This window comes from Antechinus flavipes, chromosome 3 (assembly GCF_016432865.1).
Source record: "Antechinus flavipes isolate AdamAnt ecotype Samford, QLD, Australia chromosome 3, AdamAnt_v2, whole genome shotgun sequence".
Lineage (NCBI taxonomy): Eukaryota > Metazoa > Chordata > Mammalia > Dasyuromorphia > Dasyuridae > Antechinus > Antechinus flavipes.
This window is the reverse complement of record NC_067400.1, coordinates 304,886,183-304,903,732: the sequence shown is the minus strand read 5'-3', so window position 1 is coordinate 304,903,732 and position 17,550 is coordinate 304,886,183. Positions and strand designations below refer to the sequence as shown.

The 17,550-nt window shown below is 38.1% G+C and overlaps 1 protein-coding gene across 1 annotated transcript in view; it reads left to right on the top strand.

Annotated features, from left to right (window-relative positions):
* SLC9C1 (solute carrier family 9 member C1) overlaps positions 1 to 17,550 on the top strand; it is a 77,536-nt gene that overhangs the window by 45,910 nt on the left and 14,076 nt on the right. The window contains exons 17-19 of the mRNA XM_051991204.1: positions 836 to 985; positions 2,350 to 2,401; positions 5,920 to 6,068. Coding sequence (XP_051847164.1) covers positions 836 to 985; positions 2,350 to 2,401; positions 5,920 to 6,068 — 351 coding nt within the window. The remainder of the gene's footprint in view (positions 1 to 835; positions 986 to 2,349; positions 2,402 to 5,919; positions 6,069 to 17,550) is intronic.

The following is a 17,550-nucleotide window of genomic DNA, read 5'->3' as shown; positions in this document are numbered from 1 at the left end:
CATATTCCTTGTAGTCAGGAAAATATGAGTACAAATCTGCCCTGATATTTCTTCCTCAATTTCCTAATATATGAAATAGGGATAAAAATAACCCTGATCTCCCAGGATTGTTGTGATAATCATATGAGACAATATTTATAAAGGGTTTAGCACAGTGCAAAGCACATAGTAGGCAACCAATAAATATTTATTTCCTTCCTGTCTGTTTTCAAAGAGCTTAAATTCTAATGGGAGAAGAGAGTATATAAAAAGACACTGAAAAGAATGAGAGAGAAAAGAAAGGGAAAAAAGGGGTATATTGCTGGGGCATAGTAGAGGAAGCCTGGAGTATTTTGTTTAGCCTGAGTATTCCTTAGATGCAGCCAATTAGAGGGAGAGCTGGAAGGAGAGTGGAATACTTCCACTATGTGAATTCCACAGATGCAGAGAAAATTCAGGATAAATCGCTAAAGGGTGGCAGATGTCCATAGTCCAGTTTGGAAAGGAATGATTTATGGAAATGATCTCCTCTAATTACTGATAATAATGGTTAAGGCTAGTGGTATATTAGGAAACCTTGATTCCCTCTTTGATGGCAAGCTTCATGCCATTTTGTTTCTGACACTTATTTGTAAGTTATGTTGAGAAATTTATTTTTCAAATAGCATTCTACTCTATAAATGTACTCTGTGTAGAAGCCCAATTTAAAACATTATTTTTAATATTTACATATAATTCTCTAGTTAATTTGAGAATTTTACTTTTAAAAAGTTAGTTTTTGCTTTATCAATATCAATCAAATTATGTTTTAGATAAAATAATGTCTGAATTCAATATTGTGTATCCTTATTTTCAGCTCATAACGCCAATGTTACTTGAGGTAATAGATAAGAGAATGAGCCAGCAATTGTCTTTTAGATATGCCATCTTAAAAGGATATGTTCAAGGTGAAGCAGACGTAATATGTATAATAGACCATATTTCTAGTAACAAATCAGTTGCTCAGGTAAGAGAAACAATAAAAAAAATATATTTGGCTTATTTCTTCCCCCTCTGTTCTTGGACTCAGTTAACAGATATTAACAAATGAATTCTGTTTCCAAGTCAGCTGTTAATTGTATGGTATTAGGTAATAGAAAGGCAGTGTTTTTTTTTTTTTTTTTTTTTTTTTTAAGTTACCAAGTTAACATCTTCCCTGAGGTTTCAAAACCACACTGACAAGAGAAGAAGTTGTTCAGTGTATACTGATATAATGTCCCAAATCTTATCGTCTGGACAGCTAGGTGATTCAGTGGATCGAGCCCCAGTCCCTGGACTCAGGAAGGCTCCTCTTCCTGTGTTCAAATCTGGCCTCAGCTACTTCCTAGCTATGGGATCATAGGCAAGTTACATATCCCTGTTTGGCTCAATTTCCTCATTTTGTAAAATGAGCTGGAGAAGAAAATAGAAAATCAATGTTTTTGACAAGAAAAATCCCAAATAGGGTTACAAAGAGTCAGACACAGTTGAAAATCAACTAAACAATAACCAGTCACAAGGCATCCTAGGAGTTATAAAAGCCAAATTATGGGGGAAACATCTTTCTAAAGCAAAGGACAGCTGAACAGAGGGGAAAAGATGTCAGCTTCTACATCCTTGCAAGCTTAGGCTAAGTAATAAACACTAGGTGAAGGTTGGACTAAATAGCCTCCATGTTGCTTCCCATTTAAAAGAGATTTTTTGCATGTCTTAGTCATTTCAGCTAAATTCAAAGTATGTGATATAATGAGAAAAGCCCTAAATTTGGAGTCAAGATAAATAGATCGAAATCACATATTCTACTTATAATATGTGTGACCTTAGGCAAATTACTCAATTTTACTCAGTACAACAAATCTGTATATTGAAGTACCTTGACCAGATGACTTTCCAAGGCCACTTACAACTCTAGAGCTATACTCCATGGTATTGTGATCATTCTGATTCTGAATCAATAAGCCTTTGTTTCTTCAAGCCAACTGCTTTGCTTGAAACCTTTCATAGATGCAGTTTTATATTAGTCTCACAAAACAGAATAGAAAAAAAATTCATAATGTCACTGAAATGTTGCCAAGATTAATTAACAATAGCACCTTTACTCATTCAACAAAAAGCAAAGTGTAGTGATTTACCTTGCAAACGGCCAGGGAAATGCCTGAGTCTCTTGGAAATGTCCCTGGTAAATATCATTGTTCCATTTTAAGTTCTGCCATCCAACATTTGGGTTAAACATTATATATTAAATCTGTCCACAAGGCAGTTTATACCTAAAAAACCATAAGTCATACTTCACTGATTTTTGCTTGCAGTTATATACATATGTTGTGAACTTGCTCACTTTTTGTTTGATAGGTATTACGTCATCGTGTATCCAAGAGTGCAGAAAATGCTATGAAAGAGCTAGGTAGGTAACCACTATGATAGGTTTTACTCTCAATATAGCATATTATGAACACATTTCAAAATCCTGAGTTTCAATAGGTTCAGAGATTGTATGGTTCCACAATAATTCAAATTCTCTATGGGACATATTAGAGAGATATGTCTTTTCTCTTGCAAAGAATTACAATCAAAGTAAAATGGTTTCATTCTCCAAAGTTTTAGACTCTTTTTTTTTATATTACATCATTTAAACTGTAATTATTTTTCAAATAAGCAGCTGTTCTAGAATCAGCAGAAGTAAACTTTTTTTTTCCTTAAAGATGAGGAACTTGAAGGATTAACGGAGTAACATGATTTAACAAAGTCACCTAGTTCCTAATGTTAAAACCTCTCCAAAAATCTTGACAAAAATCTAGTTTTTTTCTCAACGGCATATTATTTTTCCAAATACATTTTTAATAATAGCTTTTTATTTTCAAAATACATGCAAAGATAGTTTTCAACATTCACCCTTGCAAAACCCTTTGTTCCCAATTTTTCTCCTTCCTTTCCTCCCACCTCCCTAGACAGCAAAAATCCAATATATATTAAACATGCGTAATCCTTCTATGCATATTTTCACAAATATCATGCTGCAAAACAAAATCAGATAAAAAGAAGAAAAAATGAAAAACAAAAAAATATGCAAACAACAATATAAAAGGTAAAAATACTATGTTATGATCTACATTCAGTCCCCAAAGTCCGCTTTCTGTATGCTGATGGCTCTCTCTATCACAAATCTACTGGAATTGAACTGAATTACCTCATTGTTGAAAAGAGCCAAATCCATCACAGTTGATCATCACATAATCTTGCTGTTGTTGTGTATAATGTTCTCTTAGTTCTACTCACTTCACTTTGCATCAGTTCATGTAAGTCACTCCAGGCCTTTCTGAAACCATGCTGCTGATCATTTCTTATAGAACAGTAATATTCCATAACATACATATAGCATAACTTATTCAGCCATTCTCTAATTGATGAGTATCTGCTCAGTTTGCAGTTCTTGCCACTACAAAAAGGGCTACTGCAAACATTTTTGCACATGTGAGTCCTCTTCCCTTTTTATGATCTCTTTAGGATACAGATCCAGTAGAGATTCTTCTGGATCAAAGGGTATTATGCACAGTTGGTAGTCCTTTGGGCATAGTTCCAAATTTTTCTCCAGAATGGTTGGAACAGTTCACCAACTCTACCACTAATGTATTGACTTCCAGAGGTTGTCTTCTCAGTAAAGTGACTGCCTCCCTTAATAATGTGTCATGCTTTACAAAGTCTTTTTGTCTTTGTCTTTGGTCTTTAGGAGGATGATCAGTGTTTGGCAAGCCAAATGCTAGATGCTAATTCTTACTTCAGCATTTGAACTGGTCAATGCCTTTACACCTCTCAAAAGGCTACTATTGACTATCTCTAGCATTGTTGCACTAAAGATTTTATAAAGGGATAATAGAGTATAGAGCAGGTAGGTGGAACAGTGGATAGAGTACTGAACCTTCCTGGAATCAGGAAGACTCATCTTTCTCACTTCAAATCTGGCCTCAATTATTTATTAGCTATGTGACCTAGGGTAAGTCACTTAATTGCATTTGCCTCTGTTTCCTCATCTATAAAATGAGCTGGAGAAGGAAATGGTAAATCACCCCAGTTTCTTTACCAAGAAAACCCCAAATTGCATGATAAAGAATTGGACATGACTAAAACGACTGAATAAAACTGTAAATAAAAAGTGGTGAGCATAGAAATTACACTATCATCCATAGCTAAAAACAACACATTTTATAAAGTGTAAAGATTGTCAGTATGGCTTAGTAGAATGAACATTGGGTTGATAGTCAAGATAATTGAATTTTATTCTTAAATGTGATGTTATTAAAAAAAAAAAAGTAAGACTCCAAAACTGGAAAAATATATTTCTTTGCATTGTTAGCAAATACTCAGAAAAATAGAACAATATATGGCCTCTGATGAATCTTAATTTAAGATCACATCTACATTACATTAGTAAACCTTTAAAATCTACTTTCTTGTGACTTGTACATCTATTCTTTACTTCTCAATTCTTCCCAAGTTGTAAATTATTCATAAGTAATCTCTGAAGGGAATTAAAGTTATGTACTAAAATAATAAGTTGAATAAATATTTAGCCCAAGAAAAAGAGAAGAGCTATGTGAGGCAGGAAGTAAGACAGAATAATATAGCCAGTTTGTTTTATTTTTCTCTGGAGCACAGAATTAGAAGCAGTGATTGGAAATTATAGAAAGACATATTTCATCTCAAAAATAAGGGCACATTTCCTAACAATTGGAGCTGTCCAAAAAAATGGTTCTGCCTAAGAGCAATAAGGGATAATTCCCTTTCACTTGAGCTCGTCAACAGGAACTTCGGTGACTAATCTTGCTAGCTATATTACTGACTTAGGTAAAGGTTGGGTTAGATAATCTCTAAAGTCATTTCAGGTCTAATATTTTGGAATTCCATCCCTTGCAACTCTTTCTTCTATCATCACTTTCTTATCAGCAGAACTTGAGAAAGTTTGTGATGAAATATTAATAAACTGATCAAGTTAATAAGTACAAAACACAATAGTGGCTTTTATGTTCCATTTATGGTGCAGCATTCTGTTCTGAATCATCCTTAAAAGTCTTCATCCATAAAATGAGATATATACTGCGACATCTATTGTAGTGCTCTTGATACCTATCACAGTGCCTTGACCCACAGAGATACTTTATGTTTTGAATTTAGTTAAACAAACATGCTAAAGCACCATGATGCTTGTGGCAATCTCTAATCATGGGTTTTAAGGGGGAAAGGGAAAGTCAAGTGAGACTAAAACTGGGAAACTAGAATTAAAATCAGGCCAGTGGGGGAGAGAGGAGAGGCATGAGATTGTAACTGAGGGCTATCAGAAGAGAATCTACAAACTTAGAAAGAAGAAGCTGCTATCAGTAGTCTAGACAGGTACCATCTCTGAGGAGCCAGGCCTAATAAGTAGCCAGAGATCCAGACTAAGTAGGAGGATACAAATAGGAGTATCACCTAAGCGTAGAAAGCAGGAATTTGTTTTTAGAGAACCAGATTAGGCTGGAAGATATATGTTGTGTTATAATCCAAGTATTTAAATTAATGTTCAGAAATCCAAACCAGACCAGAGGATGCTGGAAAAATAGAGTGTAAGTATACAAGGAAGAGTTTATACAGAGTATAAACTAGAATCAGAGAGTAGAGTCTTGATGGCACCATACAACAAGGTTGTAATCATAGATCATGAGATAGAACTGTTTTCCTGTTGACTTGCTTTTAAGCATCATCCTCCATAAAAATAGCAATAGCTAATTTGTGACAGAGGCAGAGAACCATACCCATTTCTTTTATCAACCTCTTTCACCTCAGTTCTCATAGTTCTAAAAGTCACATGCTACTCTCCCTTTCACATAAATCTACAGAATTTTACAGCAAAGACTTGAGCTTTAACTCATGACATAATTTTCTTTTCAGGTTATTTAGAATATGACCATCCAGATATTGCAATTGCTATGAAAACCAAGGAGGAAATTAACACTTTGCTCAAAATGGCTTCAGAGATTCTTAGCAGCTTAGAAGCAAAAGGAATAATCAATAAAGCTGAAGTTAATGTAATACAGAAGGTAATCAGGATAATATCAACAATATTTATTAGATTGTAATCTCCTTGTAGGCAGTCTTTCTTTTGCCTTTTTTTGTGTTCCTAGTACTTAGCATGATACCTGGCACATAGTAGGTACTTAATAAATTATTATTGATTGATAATTATTGTATAGGCCTGAGCTTAAAAATTGAACTTTCTCTAATGGTTATCTGTGAGATAAAAATACCTGATTTACCAGTATCCTTGCATAAAATCATTTAACACACCGCCAGAGATTATTTTGGTAACCACCATTCCTTTGGTAGATCCTTTTCCATTCTTACTTTTCTAACAGTTCACACCTTACCTGGAAGATTGTGTGGAGATGTAAGGCCAAAGGCTAAAGGAAGAGGATATTCTGGGCATATAATTTGCTATCATAATGGGGAAGTTGAGTTCTATGACTGCAAATGTGATACTTAGGCATCATAAGACTGCATTAAGAATTGGTACAAGAAAAGTGTCTTGAGAACATGATTGTGTATGAGGTCTTGAGCTGTTGAATTTCATTGCCTAAGTAGTTTGAGATTGACAGCAGTAAAAGTGTAGAATGTAGGGATTGGAGGACAACGGAGAGAGGAAGTTGCATTAGTCAGGATTGTAAAGGCAACATCCCCTTCCCCGTACAATATATACCAATAGGAAGTGAGCTGAGATCAAAGCCTCTAAAAGAATATTCTGTCTAGCACAGAATACAAAGATTCTGAACTTTCCCCCCTTTTTAATTAGTATTTTATTTTCCCCAGTTACTTGTAAAATCAATTTTTAACATTCATTTTTAAAACTTTGAATTCTAGGGGCGGCTAGGTAGCGCAATGGATAAGAGCACTAGCTCTGAAATCAGGAGGACCTGAGTTCAAATCTGATCTCAGACATTTAATACTTCCTAGCTGTGTGACTGTGGGCAAGTCACTTAACCCCAATTGCCTCAGCAAAAAAACAAAAAACTTTGAATTCTAGATTCTTCTCCTTCCTCTCTCACTACCCCCCCACTCATTGATAATGCAAGAAATTAGCTATAGGTTATACGTGTGTAGGTCATGCAAAGCATTTCCCTAATAGTCATTCTGTGAAAGAAAAGAGATAAAAAAAAATCCTCAAAAATAAAATAAGTTTTTAAAAAGGATGCTTCGTTCTATATTTAGATGCAATCAATTACTTCCTTGGGGATGGATAGTATTTTTTATCATAAGTTCTTCAGAGTTGTATTGGATCATTGTATTACTGAGAACAACTAAGTCATTCATAATTTATCATCTTAAAATATTGCTGTTATTCTGTACACTGTACTTTTCACTTTGCATCAGTTCATGGGAGTCTTTCCAATTTTTCTGAGAGCATTCTGCTCATCATTTCTTATAAGTAAACTACAATTTATTGATCCATTCCTCAACTAATGGATATATTCTCAATTTCCAATACTTTTTTCCCAGAAAAGAATTGTTATAAATATTTTTGTATTTTGAACTGCTATAAATATTTGTGGTATTTCCATGTCAAAGACTATGACATGGTGTTAAAACTCTTTGGTTATAATTGCTCTATGGAATGGTTGAATCAGTTCACAATGCCACCAACATTAATGTCTCATTATTCCTTCCCACTTCCTCTCCAAGATTTGTCATTTTCCTTTTTTGTCCTATTACTCAATTCAATAGGTATGTGGTAGTATTTCAGAGTTGTTTTAATTTGAACTTCTCCAAACAATTGTGAGTTAGTGCATTTTTTTCATATGAGGTATTATTACTTCATCTGAAAACTGTTCTTTTTGATAATTTATAAATTGAGGAATTGCTTTTATCTTTATAAATTTGACTCAGTTTTTATGTATTTGAGAAATAAGGCTTTTATCAGAGAAATTTATTTCAATTTTTTTCCCCCACTTATTCTTGCTATTTCCCCTATATATTTCTCCATTCTATTCTCTCTCTCTCCTTTCACTTTGGCCTTCCTCAAAAGTGTTTTACTTCTGATCATCTCCTCCCCCAATATGCCTTCACTTACATCATCCTCCCCCCTTCCAGTATCCCCTTCCCTTCCTACTGTCCTATAGGGTAAGACAGATTTCTATACCCAAGTGAGTATATATGTTATTCCCTCTTTGAACCAATTCTGTTGAAAGTAACTTTCATTCTCCCTCTCCTCTTCTCCTCCAGTGTAAAGGCTTTTTCTTGCTTTTTTATGTGTGATAATTTATACCATTCAACCTCTTTCCCTTTCTCTTAATACATTCCTTTCTCACCTCTTAATTTTATTTTTTTTAATATCATCCCTTCACATTCAACTCACACCTGAGCCCTCTGTCTCTATATACTCTTAACTGCCCTAATAATGAAAAAGTTATTATGAGTTACAAGTATCATCTTCTCAGGAAGGTAAACAGTTTAATATTATTAAGTTCCTTATGATTTCTTTTTCCTGTTTATCTTTTTTTGCTTCTTTAGATTCTTGTATTTAAAAGTAAAATTTTGAATGCTTAAAAATGCTTTATTTCATTTAATATCCATTTTTCCTTCTAAAAAAGGGAACCTGTTTTGCTAGGTAAGTGATTCTTGGCTGTATTCTGGATCCCTTGTACTTCAGAATATCAAAGGACTTTTCCAAGTTCTCTAATACTTTTAATGGAGAAGCTGCTAATGTTATTCTGATAGCAGTTCTTTGACACTTGTTCCTGTCTGTTTACAAAGTTTTCTTCTTCATCTGGGAACTCTGGAATTTGGCTACAATATTCCCCTGAGTTTTCATATTTTTCAGGAGATGATTAGAGCATTCTTTCAGTTTCTATTTTATTCTCTGGTTCCAGAAAGTGCAGTTTTCTTTAGATAATTTCTTAAAAGGTAATGCCTAGGCTTTTTTTTTTTTTTTTTTTTTTTTTGATCATGGCTTTCAGGTAGTCCAATAATTTTGAATGATCTTTCCTGGATCTATTTTCCAAGTTATTTTTTTTCCCCAGTGAGAGAGATATTTCACATTGTCTTTCATTTTTTTCATTTTCTTGGTTTTGTTTTGTTTCTTAATTTCTCATAAACTCATTAGCTTCCATTTGCTTAATTCCAATGTTTAAGGAATTCTTTTCTCCAGTGAACTTTTGTTCCTCCTTTCTCACTTGTCCAATTTACTTTAAAAATTTTTTAAAGTTAAGTGGCTTTTTAAAAATATGTGTCCAATTTTATTGTATTTTGCTTTTATTTTGGTGCAATAGACTTTTCCTGCTGATCTTCCAAGTTGTCCTGGGTTAAATAATTGTTTTTCTCCACATTTTTGTTGATTTTGATTCTCTGAAATTTGTTTAGATTCATTATTTAAAGGTATTTGAAAGGGCTTGGGGAAGGGTTCCTGCAAGTCCCTTCCTTTACTTCACCACCTTGGCTCCGCCTTGAATTCTAGATTTCTGATCTTTCTACTGGGTTTTACAAGGGTCATCTAGGGCATAAGACATCATGACACATGGTACATAAGATAAAGGAAGAATAGAGATAGAAGTCCTGAATAAGAAAACCAGGAGAGTGCATCAATATTAACAAGAGCTTCTATTATCTCTTTGTGGATGATACCTTTATGTAGGGATAGACATCACACCACTTCAGCTCATACCACCAGCACCAGTTTGCAAGATAGATGCCCAGAGAACAGTTTATCCAGGTTCAAAATTCTCCAAGGTGTCTGCTACACACAGACTATGGAGGGAGTCATTGTACACTTGTGCATTTCTGTTGTTTCTCTGGATCTCAACTTAATGGTAGCTTTTATTTATCTTCATTGTCATACTTTTGCCCTGGCTTTCTCCTCGACTACAAGAGCAGCTCTCCCTTCATTAGGATAGTTGACTCACATCTCATATAACCACTAATCCTTATAATTTTATCCCATTTCCTGCCAAGGAAGCAAGACATGGTAGAAAACAGACAAGAAGTTCTTATAGTTTTCCTTAAGTTGCTAGTTATTTTATTAGTCCACAATCATTTAATCCTTTCTTAATTATTAACCACTTACTACCTATAAATGTATCCATTATACATCATATTTATTTTCTTTCCCCCTAGTTTTCCAGTAAAATTTATTTTGGAAATGGTGACTTTACTCCTATTACCTAAGAGGAAAATGAATCTCATTTTTCTATATAGGGGCAAAGAAAGCAACAAGTTGTAAGCATTTCAAATACTGAGAGAGCCAGTGGAATTGAGAAAAAGATTGAAAATACAAAGGGAGTTAAGCTAAGGTCAGCTAAGGATACTTTTTGTTGTTCAGTCATTTTCAGTCATATCTATTTCTTTGTGACCCTTTTTGAGGATTTTCTTAGCAAAAATATCAGAATAGTTCCACTTTCTTTTCCAACCCATTTTATAGATGAGGGAACTGGGACAAATGGGGTTAAAAGTTACACAACTAATAAGTGTCTAAGGCTAGGTTTGAGCTCAGGATCGGGAGATTTTCTAATCCCAGGTCTGATACCTATTCATTGTGCCACGTAGTTATCCCAAAGTATATATGTACACACACACACACACACACACACACACACACACACACACACCTGTAACCTCCCAGGTTACTGATCAACAGTCTTACCTAATCCCATGTCTTCAGATGTCTCTGGCCACTGCCTTGTTGAGCAGTAGTTCATTGTTCAACAGAGCACCCGGACCTAGGAGCACAAGTCTTTATTGTACGCTATCACATCCTGCACTGCTCGACTTCTGGTCCCCACTACTTATATTGGGTCTAAGAGAAGGAGTTGTCTCTATTGATGATGTATTCTCAATGTGACTAGAGCTTCCATTCACGAGGTGGTTCCTGCTAGCTGCAGAGATCGCCAAAGCCTTTTACTTCCTTGTTGCCTTGTGCGAGGTTCCCCTTCGGACCCTTACAACTCCCTTTTCTTCCTTAGCGGGGACCTTAGCATCAAATGAGCTTTGACATCAGCAACAGCTCGTTTAATCAGTAAGATTACAAGGTGTATCAAAATAGGACAAAGGTAAATAAAAAGTAAGATGGTAAGAGCTGGTTCTAACAAAGACCAGAACCTAGAAAAGATAACATGGTGTTCAACCTGTTCGAGAAAGCCATTTTCAGGGAAGTAGATTGTCGTAAGTGATGTACTAAATGAATACCTGGGGTAAAGTTCTATGGTTTCAATTGTGTCTAGTAAAGAAAAGCATAGCAGAGGGTGTATACAAGAAAAGTCATATTCTTCAGCACTGCCTCAGTCATTTTGGCAGGTGGGTCTGTTGGTTTTTCACCCACTAATTTAGAGGCATAGCCTACAGTGGAAAATGGGCAAAGCCTCTCCCCAGTCCACCTTAGGAATAGCAGGGAGGCCATGGCAGACGCGCCCAAGTCCATTGTCCAGTTCTGTCAGCCTCTAGGCTTTGTGCATCAACCAGAGCAGACCAATTCAGCTGGTGCTGTGTTCCCCGTCTCTGGTATCATGGTCAGGAGGGACATGGCTTTCATCAGCGTCTGAAGGGCTGCTGACATCCAGCCGATCCTTCTGGGCTGTCGTCTGGTTCTTCTCTTCTTGGTTCCCCAGGTCACAGATGTTCCTGGTTGGGATCCACTCCTCTGCTGTTGAGTCAGCATCTGGAATGACAAGAACATTCCCTGGTCCCCAAACCCTGACCCAACCTGGGCCCTTTCAGATGCCATCTAAGCCCTTCCACATCACTGAGGAGAGAGGGCTCTCGTCCTTGTTGCCCAGTCTGTTGTTCAACTGTGCCTTTTGCATGTGCCAAAAATGCCTTGCTGGGGTAAGATTCACAGAATAGGAAAACTGCAGGTAATTATAGGTATATATTGCTGCATCTAAGCAAGCCTGGGTGAGTTGGATGAAGGGTCTTGTGAACCCCAATACTCCCTTTTCTTGTTTAGACAGGAGCATCTTGAGGGTACAAATAGGTTGGCCAGTATATATGGGATGCCAGTGGAATGGGCAGTGCCAAATTCAATGCAGAAGGATCAAAAGGCAGAAGGTGTATAAGTCAGTCCATTATCTATCTTTATTGCTTGTGCCAATTGCATATGCTTGTATAAGGAATTCAGTGACTCTTTTGCTGCTGGAATCCTGAAAAGATGTCTACCACAACATGGATAAAAGACAGACAACCTAAAGATTTGTAATGGGTTATATCCATTTGCCAATTTTCATTGGGTCTCAAACCATGAGGGTTTTTCCCTGGAGGCAGTGTAGGAGCGTGGAAAGGAAGGCAAGCTGTACAGGCTTTTATTATGCTCCTCGCTTTCTCTCTTGTTATTCCAAATTGTAAACGTAAAGCTCCAGCAGCCTGATGATATTTAGAATGAGATTCTTGGGCCTCCTGAAATAAAGGAGTATTGGCCAACATCATTAGAAGGCTATCTGCTTTTGAATTACCATGGACCCTAAAGATATAATACTTACCTGAACACTTTCTCACTTGCTCTTGAAGTTCCTTAAAGAGCTGATATATATATATTAGAAGCTGCAAATTTTATTTGGGCTGTGGCAATTCTTTGTACCACACCTACTGAATAGGCTGAATCAGATATTATATTTATGTCTCCTGGCTAATAAGTAAGAGCTAGCATGATCACATATAATTCATTCTGCTGAGTGGACTGAAAAGGAGTTCTGACTACTCTCTTTATAGTTAAATCATGAGAGTATACAGCACAAATATTATGTTTGGATGCATCTATAAAGATAATTGGTCCTTTAAGAGGAACCTTAGAAACTTTTCCTTCAAAAATCCATTGCCAATTATGTAAAAGTCTGGTTATCTTTAATGGAGACCCGTGTGTAAAATTTGGAGCTGTGGTCAATGAAATTTGCCACTCTGGGATGGTCTCACAACACACATTAATTTGTGCATTGGAATACAAGGTGTATATCTTGTCAGGTCTTATCCCAGATAATTGTACTATGTAATGTCCAGGCTAGCTCTCTAGTGGGCCTCGGGATCAGCCCAAGGCCTTGGGCTTAGTGGGAGAGTGAAGTGAAGGAGGCAGGAAAGCAGATACATGACTGGTCAAAGATGGAGGCTGGAGTCTGAAGTCTTCTCTGTGGCTGAGATCGCTGCAGCTGAGAAAGCCCTCTGTCTCTGGGACTCCCTGAAATACCCCAGTACAACTGCATTAGGACACTACACTGGGCATGAGCAGCTGCAGCACATCATATCACATTACCCTAAGTATACAACTAGATTGGCCACTTCATTATATTACATCAAGTATGTGCTTAGAGAACCACCGAGGAGGTGCTTAACTACGTGCACCCTGCTATCTTAGATTCAAGCCTATCCTTTCAGAGTCCCACCCCACTTACAGTATTGCTCACTTAATGGCCTTTAACAAAATTCTAGCCACAAGCACTGGGTAAGGAGTAAGGCTTTGTTCTGGTTGTGTCGGGAGGTTCACCCACTCTATCACACTGTCTCCTTGATGAAGGACTGCTATGGGTGCCTCTTTTGTAGCAAAAATTGAAATTTCCAAGGGTTTTTGAGTGACTCTTTCAACCACATTGGATAAAGCCGGTTCAACTTCTCTCAAAGCCTCTTGAGCTTCTTTTGTAAACTGATGTGGTGAATTTAAAGCATTGTCTCCCCTTAAAATATCATATAATGGTTGTAACTGATAGGTAGTCAAGCCTAACACTGGTCGCATCCATTGGATATCTCCTATCAATTTCTGAAAGTCATTTAAGGTGTTTAGCTTCTCTGTTCTTAAGGACAGTTTTTGTACTGTAAGCACCTTAGGGTATACTTCGTATCCTAAATATTGAAAAGGAGCATGTCTTTGAATTTTCTCTTCAGCTATGTACAATTTGTAGTATCTTAGTGTTTCTATGGTCTTTTGTAGACATGCTTGTAGCATTTGTTCCTCGGGTGCACATCCCAATATATCATCCATATAATGTAATAGCATAACTTTTGGAAATGCTTTTCTTATTGGAGCAAGAGCAGCAGCAACATACATTTGACACATAGTGGGGCTGTTTTTCATTCCCTGTGGCAAAACTGTCCATTTATATCTTTTATAAGGCTCAGCTAAGTTAACGCTGGGGACTGAAAAGGCAAATCTTTTCATATCCTCCTTATCCAGAGGGATAGAATAGAAACAATCTCTTCCCCACAGATTGATGGGGATTTTTTTTAACTACAAAAGGAGTAAAAATTCCTGTCTTATCTTCAAATTTCTATCTCAAAGAGGTAATACTAATTTCAGCTGCTGTTGATCCTCCTACACCAGACATGGGTGTCTGCTGTAATCTTTGGCCAGTGACTGTGCCAGTTGGCACCTCTAATGACTGTACAATCTGCACCCATATCTACTAATCCTTTCAATGGTATGCCATTTACATAGAGAGTGAGCATAGGAGAGTCAGCTGTAATAGCTGCAGGCCATAATTCCCGGATTCTGTTGCTGGGAGTCAAAATCTGGATAAATATCATCAAATTGCACTTCAGGAGTGTATCAGGAGGCCTGATGCTACTACTTCTCCTGGGTCATAGATCACACATTGTTTACCTATATTAGTGACTGGGACCTTAGTTACGCATTCCCCAGTTTCCTAAATCAGTTTATGGATAGACACTGCTTACCATTAGGTAAAATGGTTAAGCTGACTGTGCCTGGAGGCAAGGGATCTATAGGCCAGACAGGGACAGATTTCAGCTCTCCAGCAGATATCTCAGTAGTCCCAGGGGCATACAGCTCTACTCTCCCTCATTGCAATCCCCAGGTTTGCACACAGGTTTGCTTAGACACTCTGGGTGTAATAGTTGCCCTCAAGTCCCAAGCGTTTTTTGCATGGGGCCTGGAGCTGAGTCCCACCTCTTGTAATGAAGACATAGGGGGTGGGCAAAACTGCTTCATGGGTGGTGCTGATGGTGTCATTGCCCCTCCCACTCTCCTCCTCCTGCCCAAGAAGGCAGAGTTGAAGGAGGAGGGTCAGGAGATGGGGAATACCCTAAGGGCACATGCTCAGCAGTAGGCAGAATCGAATCCCAGCTTTGAATGTGAAAAGCACCACACCCATTCTCAATAGCAAGGTACTCAATGGACTTAATTCCTCTTCTGGTCAACTCTCCATGGTACTTAAGATACTTAACTTGGCCCAACTGGCTATACCCTGCAGATCTCCTAGAGCAGTACCAAGCAAAATAAATCAGTAAAATGCTAAAAAAGACTTCCTTCGTTCTGCTCCAGATGCTACACTCTCTGGGGCTTTGGCCACCAACTCTCTGCTTGCTTTTCTCCTCATACTTCCTTATCTGGCTGCCCAAGTTAAAATCTTTCCTAATCTTAAAACTTGTGGGATTCCTTAAAACCAAATTTAACCCATTGTATTCAGTTAGTTCTCCCACTAACTTTTACCTCTCTGGCTCTAATCTCGCTTCCTTTTGTTCTAATTGTTGTAAAGTAACTTTTTATTTCTTCTTTGACTCAACCTATAGGTACAACTCTTGCACTTTTTGTTCTAACTGCTCAAGCAATTTGCTCACATCCTCCTGATTTTTTCCTTGCTGAGCTGCAGTCAGTGGGCATGGGAGTAGATGCCTTGGAGCCCAGGAGGAAGCCCCTTGCTCCTCATCAGATGTGTTCTCTGCTAGAGAATCACCCATCTGACTCTCTAGCTTATATACTTGAGCTACGTGCCTAGTTATGTCCTCCAGTTTCATCACGGGTAAACTTAGACCCAGAACCATTACTCTTCTCTGCCTTCTCATCTCTCTATGAGGTAATACTAATTTCAGCTGCTGTTGATCCTCCTACACCAGACATGGGTGTCTGCTGTAATCTTTGGCCAGTGACTGTGCCAGTTGGCACCTCTAATGACTGTACAATCTGCACCCATATCTACTAATCCTTTCAATGGTATGCCATTTACATAGAGAGTGAGCATAGGAGAGTCAGCTGTAATAGCTGCAGGCCATAATTCCCGGATTCTGTTGCTGGGAGTCAAAATCTGGATAAATATCATCAAATTGCACTTCAGGAGTGTATCAGGAGGCCTGATGCTACTACTTCTCCTGGGTCATAGATCACACATTGTTTACCTATATTAGTGACTGGGACCTTAGTTACGCATTCCCCAGTTTCCTAAATCAGTTTATGGATAGACACTGCTTACCATTAGGTAAAATGGTTAAGCTGACTGTGCCTGGAGGCAAGGGATCTATAGGCCAGACAGGGACAGATTTCAGCTCTCCAGCAGATATCTCAGTAGTCCCAGGGGCATACAGCTCTACTCTCCCTCATTGCAATCCCCAGGTTTGCACACAGGTTTGCTTAGACACTCTGGGTGTAATAGTTGCCCTCAAGTCCCAAGCGTTTTTTGCCTGGGGCCTGGAGCTGAGTCCCACCTCTTGTAATGAAGACATAGGGGGTGGGCAAAACTGCTTCATGGGTGGTGCTGATGGTGTCATTGCCCCTCCCACTCTCCTCCTCCTGCCCAAGAAGGCAGAGTTGAAGGAGGAGGGTCAGGAGATGGGGAATACCCTAAGGGCACATGCTCAGCAGTAGGCAGAATTGAATCCCAGCTTTGAATGTGAAAAGCACCACACCCATTCTCATCAGCAAGGTACTCAATGGACTTAATTCCTCTTCTGGTCAACTCTCCATGGTACTTAAGATACTTAACTTGGCCCAACTGGCTATACCCTGCAGATCTCCTAGAGCAGTACCAAGCAAAATAAATCAGTAAAATGCTAAAAAAGACTTCCTTCGTTCTGCTCCAGATGCTACACTCTCTGGGGCTTTGGCCACCAACTCTCTGCTTGCTTTTCTCCTCATACTTCCTTATCTGGCTGCCCAAGTTAAAATTTTTCCTAATCTTAAAACTTGTGGGATTCCTTAAAACCAAATTTAACCCATTGTATTCAGTTAGTTCTCCCACTAACTTTTACCTCTCTGGCTCTAATCTCGCTTCCTTTTGTTCTAATTGTTGTAAAGTAACTTTTTATTTCTTCTTTGACTCAACCTATAGGTACAACTCTTGCACTTTTTGTTCTAACTGCTCAAGCAATTTGCTCACATCCTCCTGATTTTTTTCTTGCTGAGCTGCAGTCAGTGGGCATGGAAGTAGATGCCTTGGAGCCCAGGAGGAAGCCCCTTGCTCCTCATCAGATGTGTTCTCTGCTAGAGAATCACCCATCTGACTCTCTAGCTTATATACTTGAGCTACGTGCCTAGTTATGTCCTCCAGTTTCATCACGGGTAAACTTAGACCCAGAACCATTACTCTTCTCTGCCTTCTCATCTCTCTATGAGGCTCTCGGACCTTTCCTTGGGCTTGGCGACCCTGAAAGTGCTGCCCCATGTTGGGCTGCCACTTGTGACCACCCAGGTCACTGGTTGCCGGTTTTACCTAATCCCAGGTCTTCGGCCATCTTTGGCCATTGCCTTGTTAGGCAGTGGTTCTTGTTCAACAGAGCACCAAGACACAGGAGCTTGTGAGCACAAGTCTTTATTGTCTCGATCACATC